This window comes from Theropithecus gelada, chromosome X (assembly GCF_003255815.1).
Source record: "Theropithecus gelada isolate Dixy chromosome X, Tgel_1.0, whole genome shotgun sequence".
Lineage (NCBI taxonomy): Eukaryota > Metazoa > Chordata > Mammalia > Primates > Cercopithecidae > Theropithecus > Theropithecus gelada.
In genome coordinates, this window is record NC_037689.1 from 121,995,403 (window position 1) to 122,016,348 (window position 20,946).

Here is a 20,946-nt window from a genome sequence, read left to right on the forward strand (position 1 = left end):
ATTAATTTTCATATAAGGAGTAAGGAAAGGATCCAGTTTCAGCTTTCTACATATGGCTAGCCAGTTTTCCCAGCACCATTTATTAAATAGGGAATCATTTCCCCATTTCTTGTTTTTGTCAGATTTGTCAAAGATCAGATGGTTGTAGATGTGTGGTATTATTTCTGAGGGCTCTGTTCTGTTCCATTGGTCTATATCTCTGTTTTGGTACCAGTACCATGCTGTTTTGGTTACTGTAGCCTTGTAGTATAGTTTGAAGTCAGGTAGCATGATGCCTGAAGCTTTGTTATTTCAGCTTAGGATTGTCTTGGCAATGTGAACTCTTTTTTGGTTCCATATGAACTTTAAAGTAGTTTTTTCCAATTCTGTGAAGAAAGTCATTGGTAGCTTAATGGGGATGGCATTGAATCTATAAATTACCTTGGGCAGTATGACCATTTTCACGATGTTGATTCTTCCTATCCATGACCATGGAATGTTCTTCCATTTGTTTGCATCCTCTTTTTATTTCATTGAGCAGTGGTTTGTAGTTCTCCTTGAAGAGGTCCTTTACATCCCTTGTAAGTTGGATTCCTAGGTATTTTATTCTCTTTGAAGCAATTGTGAATGGGAGTTCACTCATGATTTGGCTCTCTGTCTGTTATTGGTGTATAAGAATGCTTGTGATTTTTGCACATTGATTTTGTATCCTGAGACTTTGCTGAAGTTGCTTATCAGCTTAAGGAGATTTTGGGCTGAGACGGTGGGGTTTTCTAAATATACAATCATGTCATCTGCAAACAGGGACAATTTGACTTCTTCTTTTCCTAATTGAATACCCTTTGTTTCTTTCTCCTGCCTGATTGCCCTGGCCAGAAATTCCAACACTATGCTGAATAGGAGTGGTGAGAAAGGGCATCCCTGTCTTGTGCCAGTTTTCAAAGGGAATGCTTCCAGTTTTTGCCCATTCAGTATGATATTGGCTTTGGGTTTGTCATAAATAGCTCTTATTATTTTGAGATATGGCCCATCAATACCGAATTTATTGAGAGTTTTTTGCATGAAGGGCTGTTGAATTTTGTCAAAGGCCCTTTTCTGCATCTATTGATATAATCATGTGGTTTTTGTCTTTGGTTCTGCTTATATGCTGGATTACATTTATTGATTTGCATATGTTGAACCAGCCTTGCATCCCAGGGATGAAGCCCACTTGATCATGGTGGATAAGCTTTGTGATGTGCTGCTGGATTTGGTTTCCCAGTATTTTATTGAGGATTTTTGCATTGATGTTCATCAGGGATATTGGTCTAAAATTCTCTTTTTTTGTTGTGTCTCTGCCAGGCTTTGGTATCAGAATGATGCTGGCCTCATAAAATGAGTTAGGGAGGATTCCCTCTTTTTCTATTGATTGGAATAGTTTCAGAAGGAATGGTACCAGCTCCTCCTTGTACCTGTGGTAGAATTCAATTGTGAATCTGTCTGGTCCTGGACTTTTTTTGGTTGGTAGGCTATTAATTATTGCCTCAATTTCAGAGCCTGCTATTGGTCTATTCAGGGATTCAACTTCTTCCTGGTTTAGTCTTCGGAGAGTGCAATTGTCCAGGAATTTATCCATTTCTTCTAGGTTTACTAGTTTATTTGTGTAGAGGTGTTTATAGCGTTCTCTGATGGTAGTTTGTATGTCTGTGGGGTCAGTAGTGATATCCCCTTTATCATTTTTTATTGTATCTATTTGATTCTTCTCTCTTTTCTTCTGTATTAGTCTTGCTAGCAGTCTATCAATTTTGTTGAACTTTTCAAAAAACCAGCTCCTAAACATGGAAAGGAACAACCAGTACCAGCCATTGCAAAAACATGCCAAATGTAAATACCATCGATGCCAGGAAGCCATTTTTTGAAGGCCAGGATTTTTTGAAGGGTTTTTTTGTGTGTCTATCTCCTTCAGTTCTGCTCTGAACTTATTTCTTGCCTTCTGCTAGCTTTTGAATGTGTTTGCCCTTGCTTCTCTAGTTCTTTTAATTGTGATGTTAGGGTGTCAATTTTAGATCTTTCCTGCTTTCTCTTGTGGGCATTTAGTGCCATAAATTTCCCTCTACACACTGCTTTAACTGTGTCCCAGAGATTCTGGTATGTTGTATCTTTGTTCTCATTGGTTTCAAAGAACATCTTTATGTCTGCCTTCATTTCGTTTTGTACCCAGTAGTCATTCAGGAGCAGGTTATTCAGTTTCCATGTAGTCGAGTGGTTTTGATTGAGTTTTTTAGTCCTCAGTTCTAGTTTGATTGCACTGTGGTCTGAGAGACAGTTTGTTATAATTTCTGTTTTTTACATTTGCTGAGGAGTGCTTTACTTCCAACTATGTGATCAATTTTGGAATAAGTGTGATGTGGTGCTGAGAAGAATGTATATTCTGTTGATCTGGGGTGGAGAGTTCTGTAGATGTCTATTAGGTCTGCTTGGTGCAGAGTTGGGTTCAATTCCTGGATATCCTTGTTAACTTTCTGTCTTGTTGATCTGTCTAATGTTGACAGTGGGGTGTTAAAGTCTCCCATTATTTTTTTGTGGGAGTCTAAGTCTCTTTGTAAGTCTCTAAGGACTTGCTTTATGAATCTGGGTGCTCCTGTATTGGGTGCATATATATTTAGGATAGTTAGCTCTTCTTGTTGAATTGATCCCTTTACCATTATGTAATGGCCTTCTTTGTCTCTTTTGATCTTTGTTGGTTTAAAGTCTGTTTTATCAGAGACTAGGATTGCAACCCCTGCCTTTTTTTGTTTTCCATTTGCTTGGTAGATCTTCCTCCATCCCTTTATTTTGAGCCTATGTGTGTCTCTGCATGTGAGATGGGTCTCCTGAACACAGCACACTGATGGGTCTTGACTCTTTATCCAATTTGCCAGTCTGTGTCTTTTAATTGGACCATTTAGTCCATTTACATTTAAGGTTAATATTGTTATGTGTGAACTGGATCCTGTCATTATGATGTTAGCTGGTTATTTTGCTCGTTGGTTGATGCAGTTTCTTCCTGGCATCGATGGTCTTTACATTTTGGCATGTTTTTGCAATGACTGGTACTGGTTGTTCCTTTCCATGTTTAGTGCTTCCTTCAGGAGCTCTTGTAGGGCAGGCCTGGTGGTGACAAAATCTCTCAGCATTTGCTTGTCTGTAAAGGATTTTATTTCTCCTTCACTTATGAAACTTAGTTTGGCTGGATATGAAATTCTGGGTTGAAAATTCTTTTCTTTAAGAATGTTGAATATTGGCCCCCACTCTCTTCTGGCTTGGAGAGTTTCTTCCAAGAGATCTTCTGTTAGTCTGATGGGGTTCCCTTTGTGGGTAACCCGACCTTTCTCTCTGGCTGCCCTTAACAGTTTTTCCTTCATTTGAACTTTGGTGAATCTGACAATTATGTGTCTTGGAGTTGCTGTTCTTGAGGAGTATCTTTGTGGCATTCTCTGTATTTCCTGAATTTGAATGTTGGCCTGCCTTACTAGGTTGGGAAAGTTCTCCTGGATAATATCCTGCACAGTGTTTTCCAACTTGGTTCCATTCTCCCCATCACAATCAGGTACACCAATCAGACATAGATTTGGTCTTTTCACATAGTCCCATATTTCTTGGAGGCTTTTTTCATTTTTTACTCTTTTTTTCTCTAAACTTCTCTTCTTGCTTCATTTCATTCCTTTGATCTTCAATCACTGATACCCTTTCTTCCAGTTGATCGAATTGGTTACTGAAGCTCATGCATTTGTCATGTAGTTCTCATGCCATGGTTTTCAGCTCTATCGGGTAATTTAAGGACATCTCTACATTGGTTATTCTAGTTAGCCATTTGTCTAATCTTTTTTCAAGGTTTTTAGCCTCTTTGTGATGGGCTCGAACTTCTTCCTTTAGCTTGGAGAAGTTTGATCATCTGAAGGCTTCTTCTCTCAGCTTGTCAATGTCATTCTCTGTCTAGCTTTGTTTCATTGCTGGCGAGGAGCTGCGTTCCTTTGGAGGGGGAGAGGTGCTCTCATTTTTAGAATTTTCAGCTTTTCTGCTCTGTTTTTTCCCCATCTTTGTGGTTTTATCTACCTTTGGTCTTTGATGATGGTGACATACAGATGGGGTTTTGGTGTGGATGTCCTTTCTGTTTGTTAGTTTTCCTTCTAATAGTCAGGACCCTCAGCTGCAGGTCTGTTGGAGTTTGCTGGCAGTCCACTCCAGACACTGTTTGCTTGGTTATCAGCAGCGGAGGCTGCAGAAGAGTGAATACTGCTGAACAGCAAATGTTTCTGCCTGACCGTTCCTCTGGAAGCTTCATCTCAGGGGGGTACCCGGTCGTGTGAGGTGTCAGTCTGTCCCTACTGGGGGATGCCTCCTGGTTAGCCTATTCAGGGATCAGGGACACACTTGAGGCAGTTTGTCTGTTCTCAGATCTCAAACTCCATGCTGGGAGAACCACTACTCTCTTCAAAGCTGTCAGACAGGGACATTTAAATCTTCAGAGGTTTCTGCTGCCTTTTGTTTGGCTATGCCCTGTCCCCAGAGATGGAGTCTACAGAGGCAGGCAGGCCTCCTTGAGCTGCAGTGGGCTCCTCCCTGTTTAAGCTTCCAGGCCACTTTGTTTACGTACTCAAGCCTCAGCAATGGTGGGCACCCCTACCCCAGCCTTGCTGCCACCTTGCAGTTAGATCTCAGACTGCTGTGCTAGCAATGAGAGAGGCCCCGTGGTCGTGGGACCCTCTGAGCCAGGCGTGGGATATAATCTCCTGCTGTGCTGTTTGCTAAGACCCTTGGAATAGTGCAGTATTAGGGTGGGAGTGACCTGATTTTCCAGGTGCTGTGTTTCACGGTTTCCCTTGGCTAGGAAAGGGAATTCCCTTACCCCTTGAATTTCCCAGGTGAGGTGATGCCTCGCCCTGCTTCAGCTCTTGCTGGGTGGGCTGCAGCCACTGTCCTGCACCCACTGTCTGACACACCCCAGTGAGATGAACCTGGTACCTCAGTTGGAAATGCAGAAATCCGCATTTCCCTTCTTAATGCTGTTATTGTCTCCTCATTGTCCAGTATAAACTTCATTATGCTTATAAGGCCCTTCACCATTTCACCCTCACTTACCTTTCTAGCTTCATATCTCACTACTCTTTCATATTCTTTTCGCCATTATGTCCTTTTGGTTCAGGTATAGATGTTAACTGTACCTGTTGAGCCCTTCCTATGCATGTTCCAGGAGCACACAGTCTACTGTGGGAGACCAGTTGGATGCACAGTTTGCCAACAAAGATCAAATTACATTTAAGCATGGTGATACTAAATTCCAGTAAGGGAATGAAGCAACAGTGAGGACTAGAGCCATCAAGGAAGGTTCCCATGGAAGAGGTGAGGTGTGAGGAGGATGGAGAATGGGATTTGGACTGGCAGAGGTACTTTCAGACTGGGGGAAAGGGGCCACGAGAAGTAGGCCTCCAATAAAGGTAGAGGGTAATAATCTGGACACTGATCAATATAGTATCCTTGTTCTGAGCCAGTCTGGGTGGACAAATTGGTGTTACTTTTTAGTGTGTCTCAGGCACAGAACAGGAAATGGTGGATAGCAGCAGAGTTACTGGCCAAATAATCTGTACATAAAACCTGCTTTCTTTCCTGGTAAATCCTGCTGGCTTCTACCATCCCCTTCTTATACCACACAACCTCCCTTGCCTCCAAAAGATTCTACTGTATCTCTAAAGCTAAAGTTGTGTAAAGAAAGGGGAAAGAGGGTACTTCAGAGAAACTGAGGCTTGGGATGAAATGCCACAGAGAAAAGTTTCTGTCTCCTGGTTACCAGGGCTTCTTTTCAGTGGGCTGCATTGTACATCCCAACCTGAAAAGGGTGAGGAGATTTTATAGTGGGAATTATGTTTGGAAAGTGTCATGTGAAAAATAACCCTTCTCATGGTGATGATGATCATATGTTCGCTCTACTAAGACAAAGAATTCTCTTTCAACATAACTTTTCTACACAGAAACAGAAAAGTTGTTTAGAGTTGACTGATTGCAATACTAAGTGCCCTGTTTTAAGCTAAAAATATCCCACAAGTGAATCATACATGTGCATCTTCTCTCTCCCCCCTCCTCTATACAAATACATTCACACCCTTCTTTATTGCCATAAATAATGCTCCTTTTCCTTGCCTTCTGCAGCATTTTGAATCATGGAAAGTTAGACTATTCTAGGACTTGATAGCCTGATCCATTCAAATCTCTATTAAAAAGGGTTTGTTCATTTTGTCAGTTTTCCAGGCCCAACTCCCCATTTCACTTTTGTAGTTGACTATATATGAACATTTCTTGAGTTTCTGGGGCAGGGCAAGGGCACACAGAGAAGAAGAAATCCTAAATAAGCTAGTGTTTTATAGAGATGTATGCTCAAGGTGGGTGGAGGTGGCAGGAGATCTTAGGGTCAATGACTAAAGCAAGGTTTCTTAGGGGTGTGTTCCTTTTACTTACTAATACGGTTTTGCTGTGTCCCCACCCAAATCTCATCTTGAATTGTAACTCCTACAATTCCCACATGTCGTGGGAGAAACCTGGTGGGAGGTGATTGAATTATGGGGACGGGTCTTTCCTGAGCTGTTCTCGTGATAGTGCATGAGTCTCATGAGATATAATGGTTTTAAAAATGGGAGTTTCCCTGCACAAGCTCTCTGTTTGCTTGCCGCCATCCATGTAAGACATGACTTGCTCCTCCTTGCCTTCCGCCATGATTGTGAGGCCTCCCCTCCGTGGGGAACCGTAAGTCCAATAAACCTCTTTCTTTTGTAAATTGCCCAGTCTCGGATATGTCTTTATCAGCAGTGTAAAAATGGACTAATACATTTACCTTGTTTTTCTAGGTTTTAGGTGGTATGACAAATGAAGCAACAGGAATATCATAACTGTGGGGGACACTGCTCATTGCCTCCCCAGTAGAAACCCTTTACTCCTTGCTAACAGAACTCTGATTTTGGTTTAAGAATCAGGTAGCAATGTGCTCAGGGAAGGGGACCCACTTCTAGAGGGTCTGAATCCACTATGTAATCCCATTTCCCCTTTGCCAGTGACTGGTGAAGGCATGGGCATGTGATTCAATTCTGGCCAATGTGACACAAGAAGGAAATCTGCTGGCATCTTTGCTATCTTTGGACCTCTCATTATGTGAGATAATTAAACGTTGTTGTTTAAACAACTTTTAGACAAGTATTTTATTACTTGCAGCCAAGACCATCCTCTCTGATATGCTAATCAATTTGAAAACTCTCAACATCCACTTTAATTTTTTTGAAAAGATTATTTAATAATCTACTTTATTAGGGTCACAAATTTATGGAATGTTAGAGCTGGAAGGTTTGAGGACTGTCTAATCTATTTCCTTCATTTCTTGTTTCTGCAGACTAAGAAAGTCAGACATTGAATGTTGGGACTATGCTGTATGCTCTATAATCTCTTTAAATGTCTAACACTGATTTTGTAGAATTGTGGTAAAATCAGAATTTTTGACCCAGATGAGAGCTACACTGAATTTTCTTTTATCCTCACTGTCTTAAAAAACAAAAACAAAAACAAAAACAAAAACAAAACCCAAACCCTAAAAAACAGATTTCCTAAATAACAGTAAAATAGATCTCAGAGGAGATATTGCTTTTACTTAAGAAAACTTCCAAACATCCTAGAAATAGCTATTTATATACACGTGAATAACAACATGCTCATATATTCATTAAAAAAGATGTCTAAAGAGCCTTCATAGTCACTATTTTTCTAAATTTCAGTCACTGTTTCATTTAAAAATAATAGAATTACATATCTTAGAAATATTCAATAAATGAGATTGGCCTTACCTTCTGATTAATTCAAGTTTGAGAGACTTTACTTAATTGTATGTCAATATTCTACCTGACATTACTTCCATCTTTGCTTACCATTTTCTCCCAACTAAGCTTTTCTAATGAGGAAAAAAGTAACTTACATAAACAGAAACTTCTGCTATCTGGTGTTATAACAGATATACCAGGCTTCCATTCTACCTAATTTCTACATGAGAAAATTGTTATCCATTTCCATGATGCCAAATGACAATAATACTTGAAAACCAGTGGTGCCTACCTGAGTGATGTCCATTCCTGAGTCACAGCTCAGTGGTTGTGTGGAAGTCAGACCATTTGAGCCGATTACAGTTGTGATCACAGCATTCTCATCAATTTTGCGAATCATAGTCCCATCCACAAAGTAAATGAATCCATGCCTATCAACTGTGATGCCTGTTGGGAAAGAGCAAATGAGCATTAGTAGTCTAGTGAACCACATTTGTACTAAGTTCTGTATTTTGAAAAAAGCTATAGCAATGGAAAGGCATTTTAAAGACATATAGATTAAGTTTTGCTCAGCACAGACAGTACAGTAATGGGAGAGGTTTGTTGGGGCATACATTCACTTCTTTGTGTATTGAGAAGAAATGACAAAAAGTCACATGCAGAGATAAAGCCAGGTCTAATAATTTTGTTTTGTCCAGTTTTACATTTCCACCCCCTTGATACTTGCTTGCCCCCACAATTAAAAATCATCTTTAAGTGGGAAAAGACAGGGAGATCATGTATATTACATTTCTTTTAGGGTGCTGATGCACACGCTGCTGCTTATTTTCATGATTGCATTAGCAAATAACTGACTTGAAAAGCATTATAATTATTTTCATCAATTCAGACTTTGTTAAAAGGGAGTTTGTAATAACTCTGATAAACTAGGCTGAGTTTTTTCTCCATATTATCTATTAAGGGGGGTTGGAGAGCAAAATTACAGTATCACAAAGGGAATGGTTAAGTTTCTAGAAAAGATAAAAGCTGATAAAAATTTTCACAGTTTTTACACACTGTGTTGATTACAGCCTGGTTTCTTAAAATTTTTATTATAATAGCAGTTCGAAGGCTTGGGTTCTAATACTGAATACCCCACTTACAACTAATGTGTGACTTTGAGTCATTCATTTGCAAATTTCAGACTCCTCTTTGGTAACATAGGGACAGGATCATCTGCCTTATTTAGCTAAAGTGATCTACTGCTCTGGTTTGGCTGTAACTGAGGCAGAGATCAGTTTTAAAGCTAGGACCATCCTTGACAAACCAGGATGAGCTGGTTACTCTATATCTTGTTTTTGTTGTTGTTGTTGTTGTTGTTTCTGTTTTAGGGAGTTTTGCTCTTGTTGCCCAGGCTGGGTACAATGGTGCAATCTCGGCTCACTGCAACCTCCGCCTCCCAGGTTCAAGCGATTATCCTGCCTCAGTCTCCCAAGTAGCTAAGATTATAGGCGCCCGCCAGCACGCCTGGCTAATTTTTTGTATTTTTAGTAGAGACAGGTTTTCACCATGTTGGTCAGGCTGGTCTCAGACTGACCTCAGGTGATCCACCTGCCTTGGCCTCCCAAACTGTTGGGATTACAGGCGTGAGCTAGCGGGCCTGGTCCTAGGTTGTTATATCATATGAAATAATACATATAAAAAGTATCAGATACACTTTAAGAACATATGGCTCTACTCCTATTTCCCTCAGAGCTTTTGACAGTGCTCTTGAAAATAACCACATGGCATTTTTCAAATTAGTCTACAATTTAGTCTTTTCCTCACTTCCCTTTATTTAGGTTTGGTGAAACTCATTGAATGGATGTTAAAGTCAGAATTTCTGTGCTAGCAAGCATGTCCTTTTAACACAACACAACACACAAACACACACACACACACACACATATGAATTTTCTGGCAAAATGTGAACTCATCTAGAGTCATTTTATAAACCCAACTTAATAAACTGCTTTTAGATGAACTAATTCATTGGCAGGAAGTTAATATTAAGACTTGGCTTTATGGTATACTTTGATTAATCCTGATGTTCCTCATGAAGTATTAATTGTTAATATCTATAAAAGTTACAAATTCATTTTAATGTCCCCTGAATACTTCTAAAGTCATCTATGTTTTGGTGAGTTCTCCAAGGAAACCATCATGTCCAAACAACGGATTTCCATGTCCATAAATCCCTTTATGATTTTTAGAGGCATAAGGACCCTTAAGGTGGTTTATAAAAAGACTTTTAAGACTGGGGCAGGTTAAATGATGATGGCATATGAACAATTATTTAATCTCTAGAACATTTTGGGTGAGGATGAACCAAGGGGGAACTTCTGCCTGTTATTTTTGTGTTTTGGCAACATCAATTTCTTGATTGCTTAAAATTTGGTGTGGTTTGTGACAGACCTATTATTTAGAATCACCTTCTATGACCACTATATTAAATATTGCTGAGTATAAAATTTCAAATTTGGCTGTCATAACGGGATAGACTGAAAGATCAAGACTCAAGACTCAAGTCTGGAGACGGAAAGACTGAGAGGAGTTGTGCTCGACATGTACGAAATCATGAATCATTTACTAAGCACTATGATTTCTAAATCATAGTGACTGTCACTATGCTAGGCTCTGTGAGGGTATAAGGACAAAGAATCTGGTGACACTGAAACTAAGACTAAGAGGAATACTCTGGATCTTTAGTAAGTTAAGGATATTAAAAATAAAATGAAGTGTTGCTCTTCTGAGGAGGTAGTAAACCTAGAGGATCTGATCCTCTAAAAATTTGAGCAGGTTCACAAAAGGTATAGAGAAATAAATGTATTCTTAACTAGTATATGTGGGAAGGTCTTTACATCTCTTTGCTGATATCAGGGAGGACAATTCTTTTCTTTGACTACCACACTTCTCATCCCATCAGAGTGCAAAGTTTAGGATGATCCAGGGAGGATAATCTGGGACTTTACACAGTGTTCTTACTTTTACTTTTTGTGAAGATCTAAACACTGTGAACTTCTTTCTCTCTGTTCATGTCAGCTGAATTCCACAGATGAGTGCCCTTTGAAATAAGTCTGGGCTTATTAAATACTCACCATTTGCCTTCAGGGCTTATTCTGCTGACAGTTTGTGGAATATTTTCCTTTCATATATTTGTGTAGCAACTTCTTTTATCATGGTCCAAATTCCAAACATACTTCTTTTTCCTTGAGAAGCTTTAATTAACTTTGATTGGGTTACACTTATGTTTGGAGTTGAAAAAGAAATAGTAGAAAAGGCTTTGGGGAAACTATGTGATAGGTGCTTCATAAATGTACCTAGGCATATTTTATATGTACATATTTTCCTCTCATTTGCCTTCCCTTACCAACCAATCAACCTACCAACACATAAATTCCCCAAACAACAATTTTGCAACCTCTTTGCTGGTGAAGTTTAAGGGGTATTTAATTTTCACTGAGGGTAAAAATCAAATTGGAAACCCCAGGCAGGAAAAAGAGAATAATATTTGTCCATCATTTGGGGAGGTTTCCCCTCCCATAATGCTTATTGTTATAACCCAGGGATAGTGATGATGCAGTAGATATATTACTGCTTGTCAGAATGAGTGAAAGGAGGTGACACATTCCCAGTATATATTTTAAGCTTTATTCTTTGGAGATGGGCATGTGAGTGATTTCAGATCACATAAAGCCAACTGAGGCTAGCAAGATCTGCAGATTCAATTTACTTTCCAATTTTGATATTGTTGTGCCCAGATCTCCAAAACTTGGTAACCAACGTTGTGGGCATAATTTGTTCCAACGGTCATGTTCATTGATGTGCTCACTGACAGCATTTTCATTAGCACTTAAAACACAATCAAAGGTACAGTCTCTGGATGAGAAAAGATTTAAAGATTTAAGCCGTACTAAGAAAACCACTTCCAGGTTTAAAAATTTTGAACCAGAATTCATTTACAAAGCAAGTAAAAATATAGAGATCTCCGATATTACCACAAGGTTAGGCAGTGATGCGAGGCAGGTGGAGGTGGAAGCGGGAAGAAAACACACAATAGCTTGAGTCCCCTCACTTTAAATCTGAATTTAAAAATCCCCCTGCACCAAGGAAAACATCGGCCTCAGATGCCCAGACAGCATGTTTAGCTTGGAGCACATTTTTACATTTGGGAGAAAATAAATAAATCATTGTAAATTAGTGCATATAATGAAAGTACTGACAGACCATAACCTGGAAATGTGAATGGTGCTGTCTCCATTCATCAGCATTAAGCCCTAACAAGCTCTTTCTATGGAGAGACCTGCTCATAAATAAAGCACATCTTGTAAAAAAAATTATTCACAACATCCCATGCAAAGTAGGGGATATTATATAATATGCGAACTGCAGGCTCTTTTCTTTGTGAAGCATTGCTCTGTATGAAACCGCTGCAAATTATAGGCGAAATTATTTGACTTCTTCCCTTGTCTTATTATCCTCCAATGAATAAATACTATAATTCTTAAGAAGACAATTGCCTAAAGCTGGGGCAGCCTGGATAGTTACTTATAAATTTATCACCTGTGAGGGGAAAAAGACGCTACTGATCAATACTGAAGGAACAGGGGCATCCTGATGTAATCACTGAGAGTCCAGATGTGGTGCTTAATAGCCTGCAAATAGTAGCTAAAATCCCAAATTAGAAAACAGTGAAGATCACAGTTTTTGGCTGTGTAGAATGTCAATTTCAAATGTTGGCAGAAGGCATCTCTGTACTTAATTTTTTAAAATTACAGCTGTTGAGGCCACCTACATTTTTATTATTTCTATATAAAAAATGAAACATCTTTCAGAATATAAGCTTTGGAAAGCAGTCATAACATTTTCTTCATCTATAGCCCTAGCAACAAGAAAACTGAAATACTGGATGTTTTTTGGCCACAATCTGCTGTTTAATTTTATGAGACAAAGATAAATGGTTAAATCAACTTCCAGGGAAAGTCCTAAGCCTAATATGGTGTCAGCTCAATCTCCAATACTGAGAGTGCTGAACTGTGTAACTGATTCAAAAATATTCTTTAAGCCAAAGAGAATTTTTCTTTGTTCATGTGCATTCCAATTCTCTGAAAATTGGTATTATATGTGTGGTATATATGGAAACTCTACTAGGCAGAAAAGTCCATTCTTCAACCCACCTGACTACTGTCCACTTAATTACCCTCTGGGATCAGAAAGGGCCAAGTTACTTATGCATAATAAGCCTGGTAAGTTCTCTCACTGTGTAGCCACTAAATGGAACTTCTAGAACTTGGAGGGTTTACAGATTTCTGTGTGTCAATAGAGGTTGGAAGGAGGCAGAGCTTAATGACCAGCTGAGATGATTTCACTGTGTGGTTAACAATGGCATCATGATTTCTCCAGTAGGAAACACTAATAAACTCACTGTAATATTATATGACTAGTGAATAGTGAGTTATTCAATCAGATATTTTGTTTAGTAAAATGCTATAGTACATTCTACATAGTAAAGGTCAATTTCCAAAGAACATAAACACAAATTAAAAATGATAAGCATTCAAAGTAATATTCTGCTGACTGGAACGTCTTCTTTTGATTACTCAAAAGTCACTTCAAAGGGCTTCATAGTCATTATAAGGAACAATAAATTTGTGGGCTAGTTAACTAAGACTTCGGATTGAGAGAAAGACACGATGCCAGTGTTTAGCATTTGTCTTGTCTTCAGCTCCTTCTGATCCTCTCAAAGCTTTAGACTTCAGCTTTGCCATAAGGCAAAGTGAATGGACAGACCTTTTAAATCCACCAACCACTATTTTTCTTAAAGCTTACTGAGAAAAATGTTTTCCTGTTTACTCATTAACTTATTCAAGATTTATTTTGCACCCTCTATGTGTGAGGCACTGTCCTAGGCAATGGGAGTACAGGAGACTATAAAACAGACATGGCATTGCTCTTAGAAAGCCTGGAAACTGGTAGAGGGAGACAGAGAAATAACCACGCAATTACAATGCCATTAGATAAGCACTAGTTTGGGGGGAAGTCCAAGGTGCCATCGGAGCATCCTTGGGGGATGGGCTGGGGAAATGAAAGTCACAAGTGATTTCTCAGACTTAAGTGATAGGTAAGCTGAAATTTGAAGATCTATGTTGAATTCTAGATGAGCCTAGTATGTATGAAACCCAGGTAAACACCACTGAAAATCCATGAAAGATGACTAATATTACTAAACAATAATCATTTCCATTTGCCAAGAATACTATGATATTTCAGGTACTGTGCTGGATTCCTTACATAGATTTTCTCATATAATCCTCACAACAGCCCTTTGGAGTTATACTAATGTAAAGTTTTATTTATTTTTTATTTTTTATTTATTTTTTTTGAGACAGAGTCTCGCTCTGTCGCCCAGGCTGGAGTGCAGTGGCTGGATCTCAGCTCACTACAAGCTCTGCCTCCTGAGTTTACGCCATTCTCCTGCCTCAGCCTCCTGAGTAGCTGGGACTACAGGCGCCCGCCACCTCACCTGGCTAGTTTTTTTGTATTTTTTAGTAGAGACGGGGTTTCAACAGGTTAGCCAGGATAGTCTTGATCTCCTGACCTCGTGATCCGCCCGTCTCGGCCTCCCGAAGTGCTGGGATTACAGGCTTGAGCCACCGCGCCTGGCCAATGTAATTTTTAGATGAGGAAATGGAAGTGCAGAGAGGTAGAGTAACTAACTCCAGGTTACATACCTAGAAAATGCTGTTTAAAGCGATGGGTAAAGGACTCTCTGTTCAGTAAATGGTGCTACAATAACTGGCTAGCCATATGCAGAAGATTGAAACTGGACCCCTTCGTTATACCGTATACAAAAATTAACTCAAGATGAATTAAAGACTTAAAAGTAAAACCCGAAACTATAAAAACCCTGGAAGAAAACCTAGGCAATACCATTCCAGACATAGGCATGGGCAAAGATTTCATGGTGAAGACGCCAAAAGCAATTGCAACAAAAGCAAAAATTGACAAATGAACTTTTATACAGCAAAAGAAACTATCAACAGAGTACATAGGCAACCTATGGGAGAAAATTTTTGCAAAATATGAATCTGACAAAGGTCTAATATCCAGCATCTATAAGGAACTTAAACAAATTTACAAGAAAAAAAAAACAACCCCATTAATAAGTGGGCAAAGGACATGAACAAACACTTCTCAAAAGAAGACATACATGTGGCCAACAAGCATATGAAAAAAAAAGCTCAACATCACTGATCATTAGAGAAATGCAAATCAAAACCACAATGAAACACCATCTCACACAAGTCAGATTGGCTATTATTAAAGGTCAAAAAATAACAGATGCTGGCAAGGTTGTGGAGTAAAAGGAACGCTTATACACTATTGGTGGGAGTGTAAATTAGTTCAACCAGTGTGGAAGACAGTATGGTGATTCCTTAAAGACCTAAAGACAGAAATACCATTCGACCCAGCAGTCCCCTTACTGGGTATATACTCAAAGGAATATAAATCATTCTATTATAAAGACACATGCACATGTATGTTCATCACGGCACTGTTCACAATAGCAAAGATATGGAATCAACCTAAATGCCCATCACTGATAGACTGTATAAAGAAAATGTGGTACATATACACCATGGAATACTATGAATCCATAAAAAGGAATAAGATCATGTTCTCTGCGGGGACATGGATAGAGCTGGAGGTCATTATCATTAACAAACTAATACAGGAACAGAAAACTAAATACCACATGTTCTCATTTGTAAGTGGGAGCTAAATGATGGGAACACACAGACACATAGAGGGGAACAATATACACTGGGGCCTATTGGATAGTGGAGGGTGGGAGGAGGGAGAGGATCAGAAAAAATAACTAATGGATACTAGGTTTAATACCTGGGTGATGAAATAATCTGCACAACAAACCCCCATGACACATGTTTACCTATGTAATAAACCCGTACATGTACCCCTGAACTTAAAGTAAAAGTTGGGGGGGGGAAGAAAATGCTAGTTTAACACAAGTTTGTCTGAGTTTAATGCCCATTCTCTTAACCACTATGCCATGTAGCTTAAATGAGGTTATCAATTGCTTTACCATGGAGGTGGGGTACAGACTGGCTTAAGAAGGTTCAGAAACTCCATGAAATTATTGGTAGAATGTTTTGTGTATGGGTATTATCATGGGGAGAGAGAGTCCACTGGTTTTGTTAGATTGTCAGAAGGATCTCTGACCCATCCCAAAAATTGTTAAGAATTCTTGTATTCCTATAGATCTCTTAGACTTCTTCAGAGTTATTCTTAAAAGGTATTCTGTGGCTTCATCTTCACAGAGCTGATGAGTTTCAAGAAAGTACTCAAGAGCTTCCATGTGGTGGGGAGTTCGGTGATTTTACTATTATCATATGAACTACCACCTAAAAAGGAGACCCCACGCAATGGGATATCAACTCACCTAGGTCAAAATAGCTTTTATTAAAAAAGATAGGGAATAATGAACGCTGGTGAGGATGTGGAGAAAGGGGAATCCTCATATATTGTTGGTGGGAATGTAAACTAGTACAGCCATTATAAAAATGGAATGAAGGTCCCTCAAAAAACTAAAAATAGAACTATCATATGATCTAGCAATTCCACTACTACTACTGGGTATATACAGAAAATAAAGGAAATCAGTATATCAAAGAGATATCTGCACTCCCGTGTTTACTGCAGCACTATTCACAACAACCAAAATATGGAATCAACTAAGTACCCATCAATAGATGAATGGATAAAGCAAATGTGGCACATATACACAATAGGATATTATTCAGCCATAAAAAGAATGAAATTTTATCACTTGCAGCAACATGGATGGAACTAGAGGTCATTATGTTAAGTGAAATAACTCAAGCACAGAAACACAAATATCACATGTTCTCATTGATATGTGGGAGCTATAAAAGAGAGTAGATTAGTGGTTACCAGAGGCTGGGAAGGGTAGGGGAGGATGAAGAGAGGTTGATTAATGGGTATAAATATGCACTATGATAGAAGAAATAAGAACTAGTGTTTGATAAATCAGTAGAGTGATATAGGTTACAATAATCTATTGCATATCACAAAATAACTAGAAGAGAATAATTTGAATGTTTCTAGCATAAAGAAAAGACAACTATTTAAGGTGATGAATACCCTAATTATACTGATTTGATCTTTACAAATTATACAAATGTATGAAATAATCACACATAGCTCCCATATATATATCTATATGTATCAATTAAAATTAATAAGGTCCTTCATTTTCAGTATGGCAGAGACAATGCTATGTGTTCATGTCATCCCGTTTCTCTTTCTTTCTGAGAACAGAGTTAGATTACGTTTCTTAGCCTCCTTTCCAGTTAGATGTGGGCAAAAGTAATGTATGCGACTTCTAGGTCTGATCCTTAACGAGATGTCTATTGAGTTTCTCTATGGATTACTACCTTCCACTGTAGGCTGACTGCATGCAGATCATCCAGTAGAGGACTCCAAGGCCTAAGGCACTGAGGAATCACTAGATGGAAGAAGCCTGGTTCCTTGAATCACTGCTTGGAGCAGAGATTCTTCCACTCCCCAGGCAACCCATATTAAATTGTGATGTAAGAATGAAATAAACTACTATTTTTTGTGAAACTATTGAGATATTGTGCGTGTGTGTGTTTAACATGGTTGTTAGCTTGGCTCCAGTATTAACATTCAGCAACCCCAATCCTATTCACCTTTTAAGGCTTTTATAGGATGTTTCCCTTTCATGAATCCTTCCCTGCAAACTCTAGTTCATCGTGGTCTCTGTTTTCTAACCCACAGAAGCTGTTATTTATTTATTTATTTGTTACTGTGAATTCTCCAATCATGATCCGTCTAGGTAATAAGCTCCCTGAGGACAAGAACTGGATTTTAGAATTAGTTTTTATATCTCAAATAATTCAGTACACTTGGGCACAAATGTTCAATAAACCGTCCTAAATTACAGGACTAAATTTCCATGATTTATACTGAAACATATCTACCTTGAACAAAATAAAGCATGCCAGGAGGTCAAGAACTGCATATGAATTTCTCTAGAAATGAGCTTGGAAAGGATGCAGTGACAATGTCTTTGTATAAAGTCCTTTAAAAGGAATACAGTCCCCTATTAATTAGTGATGATTAGAATATGGGAAAAGTGGGGTTGACAACCAAGAGCAAACGGACAAAGGACCATGGATCAAATTAACTGCAAACAAATGTGATCCATGTGGATAGCTACAATGAATAGCTCATGACACTGCTCCCCCCACCATACACACAAATCCAGTTGTTCTGTCAACATAACTTTGTTTGTGATCTTGTGATCTCTTCCGACCTTACTATGTTAGGAGTTCTGAAGAAACAGAAGTGCCTCAAGACTTTTTCAGGCTGATTTTTGTTACAGAATAGCTGTAGGACTTTGGATAATACATTTGACCACTCAGTGTCCTGATTTCCTAACTTATATACTACCTACTACACAAGGTAAAATGGTGTGAAGCTCACAAGAGCCAATGAAATGAAAGGACTTTGAAGAAGATTAAGTATTGTGGTGGTGCTAAGTGGTATCTTAATTGCCTAGTTATTGCTATAATTCTTTCTGACAGGGACTTTTCTAAGCCTAGAATCATAGTGAAAAATTACCACACAGGCCCTGCTTGAACATTTTAGGCTTTTCTGTGTTCTGTAAATAAGATTTAAGTCCATGGAGCATTATGCAATCCTTGTCAGTAGGAGAGCACCCTATGTTAGATTCACCATAGAGACAAGTCAGTAGTTAAAAAGAGTTTGTTAGCTCAGGGGAAATACTACACTATTAAATTATTGGTGTAAAAGCCTTCAAGCTTTTATAAGATGGTTAAAGCTTTCATACACAGAATCAAATAAATGAGGTTCCATGCAATGCAACTCACTAAGGAGGACCCTTGGTCAAGGTGGTGGTAATGTCTCAACATTTAACAGTGAAACCAGACACTGATAATAACGTGATTTATTTTTCTTTGCTTTATAGAGGTTGGTGTGTGTGTGTATGTGTGTGTGTGTGTGTGTGGAGAGAGAGAAAGAGAGATTAGGGTAAGTAGATGGTGCTAGTTCAAATTTAAATGCACATGTCTTGTTTTATTTTTGTGTTAGTGTTCCTGCTCAAAAGATGCCTGCAGGCTGAGATTTAAGGGTGCTCAGTATATATGGGCTAAGATAAATGAGGCTTACTAAATCTGTGCTGCATATTTTATATCTCCCCCTTTAGAAATTCCTCAAACATCAAGCAACGATATCTGAGACACTACTCAGATACATTTGAAAGAACTGTCTCTGTCATCTTAAGGAAGGAAACTGCCACACAAGAACCTTAGTGAACAATTAGCCCTAGGAAGGAAAGTTCATTTTTGCCCATGGACCAGCAAAACACTAATTGCAGTTGTTGCACTCTAGGGAAAATGAGTCTATCTCAAAGTCTGTGAATGACCAAGAGGTTCTAATATAAAAAGCAAACTAAGTATACCTTGTCCCGAATACTCAATAAAAGCAGGATATGAGGAATTAAGCAGATAGTGATTATTATTCACACAAGTGGGGTAATTCAAGAAGAATTAAAATTTCTTTAGGATAATGATTTGCATGTAGTGCCCATTCAAAAACAACACAGAGGGCCCATTTAAAATTCTCCCTGCATCCGTACATCTTGACTAATGAAGCTAGTGCTAGAAGAGAAGTTCACAAAGTCAGGAGTGGTAGACAGTCATTTGCAAAAGGTAAGGCAGGGTAATGAGCACTGCGTGAATACACATTTTAAACCTTTTAAGTGGAGGTTCAAGAGACATTTAGGAGAACTGATTTGGGCTCAATGAAGAATATATGAATATAACAACAGCATATACACACAGATACAGGTACAAATATGATAGCGGAACAAAAAGCAAAAAATAGTCAAAGCAGTTGTTTAATGAGATAAACAACTTCTTTTACTGTTTTTACCTTTCCACGCTCTGCCCTACAAGTGTGACAATCTGTGGGCACAAGAATGTGACACTGAGAAGCATTTATAATGCTGGGATGTTTTCTTCAAAGGGGGCTAGTGATTTTCTTAGCCTTGTCTTGATTGAGATTGGAGTTTCCAAAGCCATTTCCCTGTCTTTTTTCCTCTAAACTCAAATACCCAGACAAGTTCATCAGAGCTATGAGAGGTGGAGGAAAGAGCCTGGGGTAGAAGCCAGAAGATTCAGTTGTGAGACTGACTGTGACTTTAACAAATTTAAATAGTCTCCTAGTCCTTAGGTTTTGCCTTTATCTAATGGTGAGTAGAAAAGCTGAGCTGCTCATGTCAGTGGATGACTGTAAAGACCATATAAAATAACTTCTATGTGTGAAATCTTTCTGAAAGGTCAACACAAGTGATGTTAGTATTATTTATAGAGATAGGGTGTTGCTGTGTCGCCCAGGCTGGAGTGCAGTGGCATGATCACAACTCACTGCAGCCTCGAACACCTGGGCTCCAGACATCATTCCCCCTCAGCCTCTCTAATAGCTGGGACCACAGGTGCATGCTACCACACCTGGCAGATCAAAAAAATTTTTTTTGTAGATATGGGGTCTCACTATGGTGACCAGGCTGGTCTTGAACTCCTGGGTTCAAGTGATCTTCCTATCTCGACCTCCCAAAGTGTTGGGATTACAAGCGTGAGCCACCGTGCCCCATCTTATTTATGTTTTTGATGAATTTTTCTGGCATCATATGGTGGTTTATCTGTTTCTGATTACCTGCTTCAGAATGGCTTGACTTAGATGGCAGGAGCCCTATGTATAATTCTGACAGCATCTCCTCCATGTTGATGGTGATTATCAGTCTGTGCAGGGTCCTATACTATTTCTCCAGTCAAACTGGTCTATGCACTGGCTCTAAAACATACTGCAACTTCCCCATCATTACAGATTTGCTGTACCATTTCCTGTGCCTGGAATACAATTCTGCTTATCTTTCAAGGTTCAGTGCAAGTCCAGCCTCCCAAATTACAATATACAAACTGACTTGAATACTTGCAAATATCCTGATGGAGGCATTTCCTTGTCAATTATATCAAACAATTCCACTGGT

General features: G+C 38.9%; 1 protein-coding gene across 3 annotated transcripts in view; it reads right to left on the reverse strand.

Annotated features, from left to right (window-relative positions):
* Positions 1-20,946, reverse strand: part of TENM1 (teneurin transmembrane protein 1) — a 605,674-nt gene that overhangs the window by 75,736 nt on the left and 508,992 nt on the right. For all 3 annotated transcript variants that reach the window (XM_025372420.1, XM_025372421.1, XM_025372419.1), the window contains one exon: positions 8,086-8,240. In XM_025372420.1, coding sequence (XP_025228205.1) covers positions 8,086-8,240 — 155 coding nt within the window. The remainder of the gene's footprint in view (positions 1-8,085; positions 8,241-20,946) is intronic.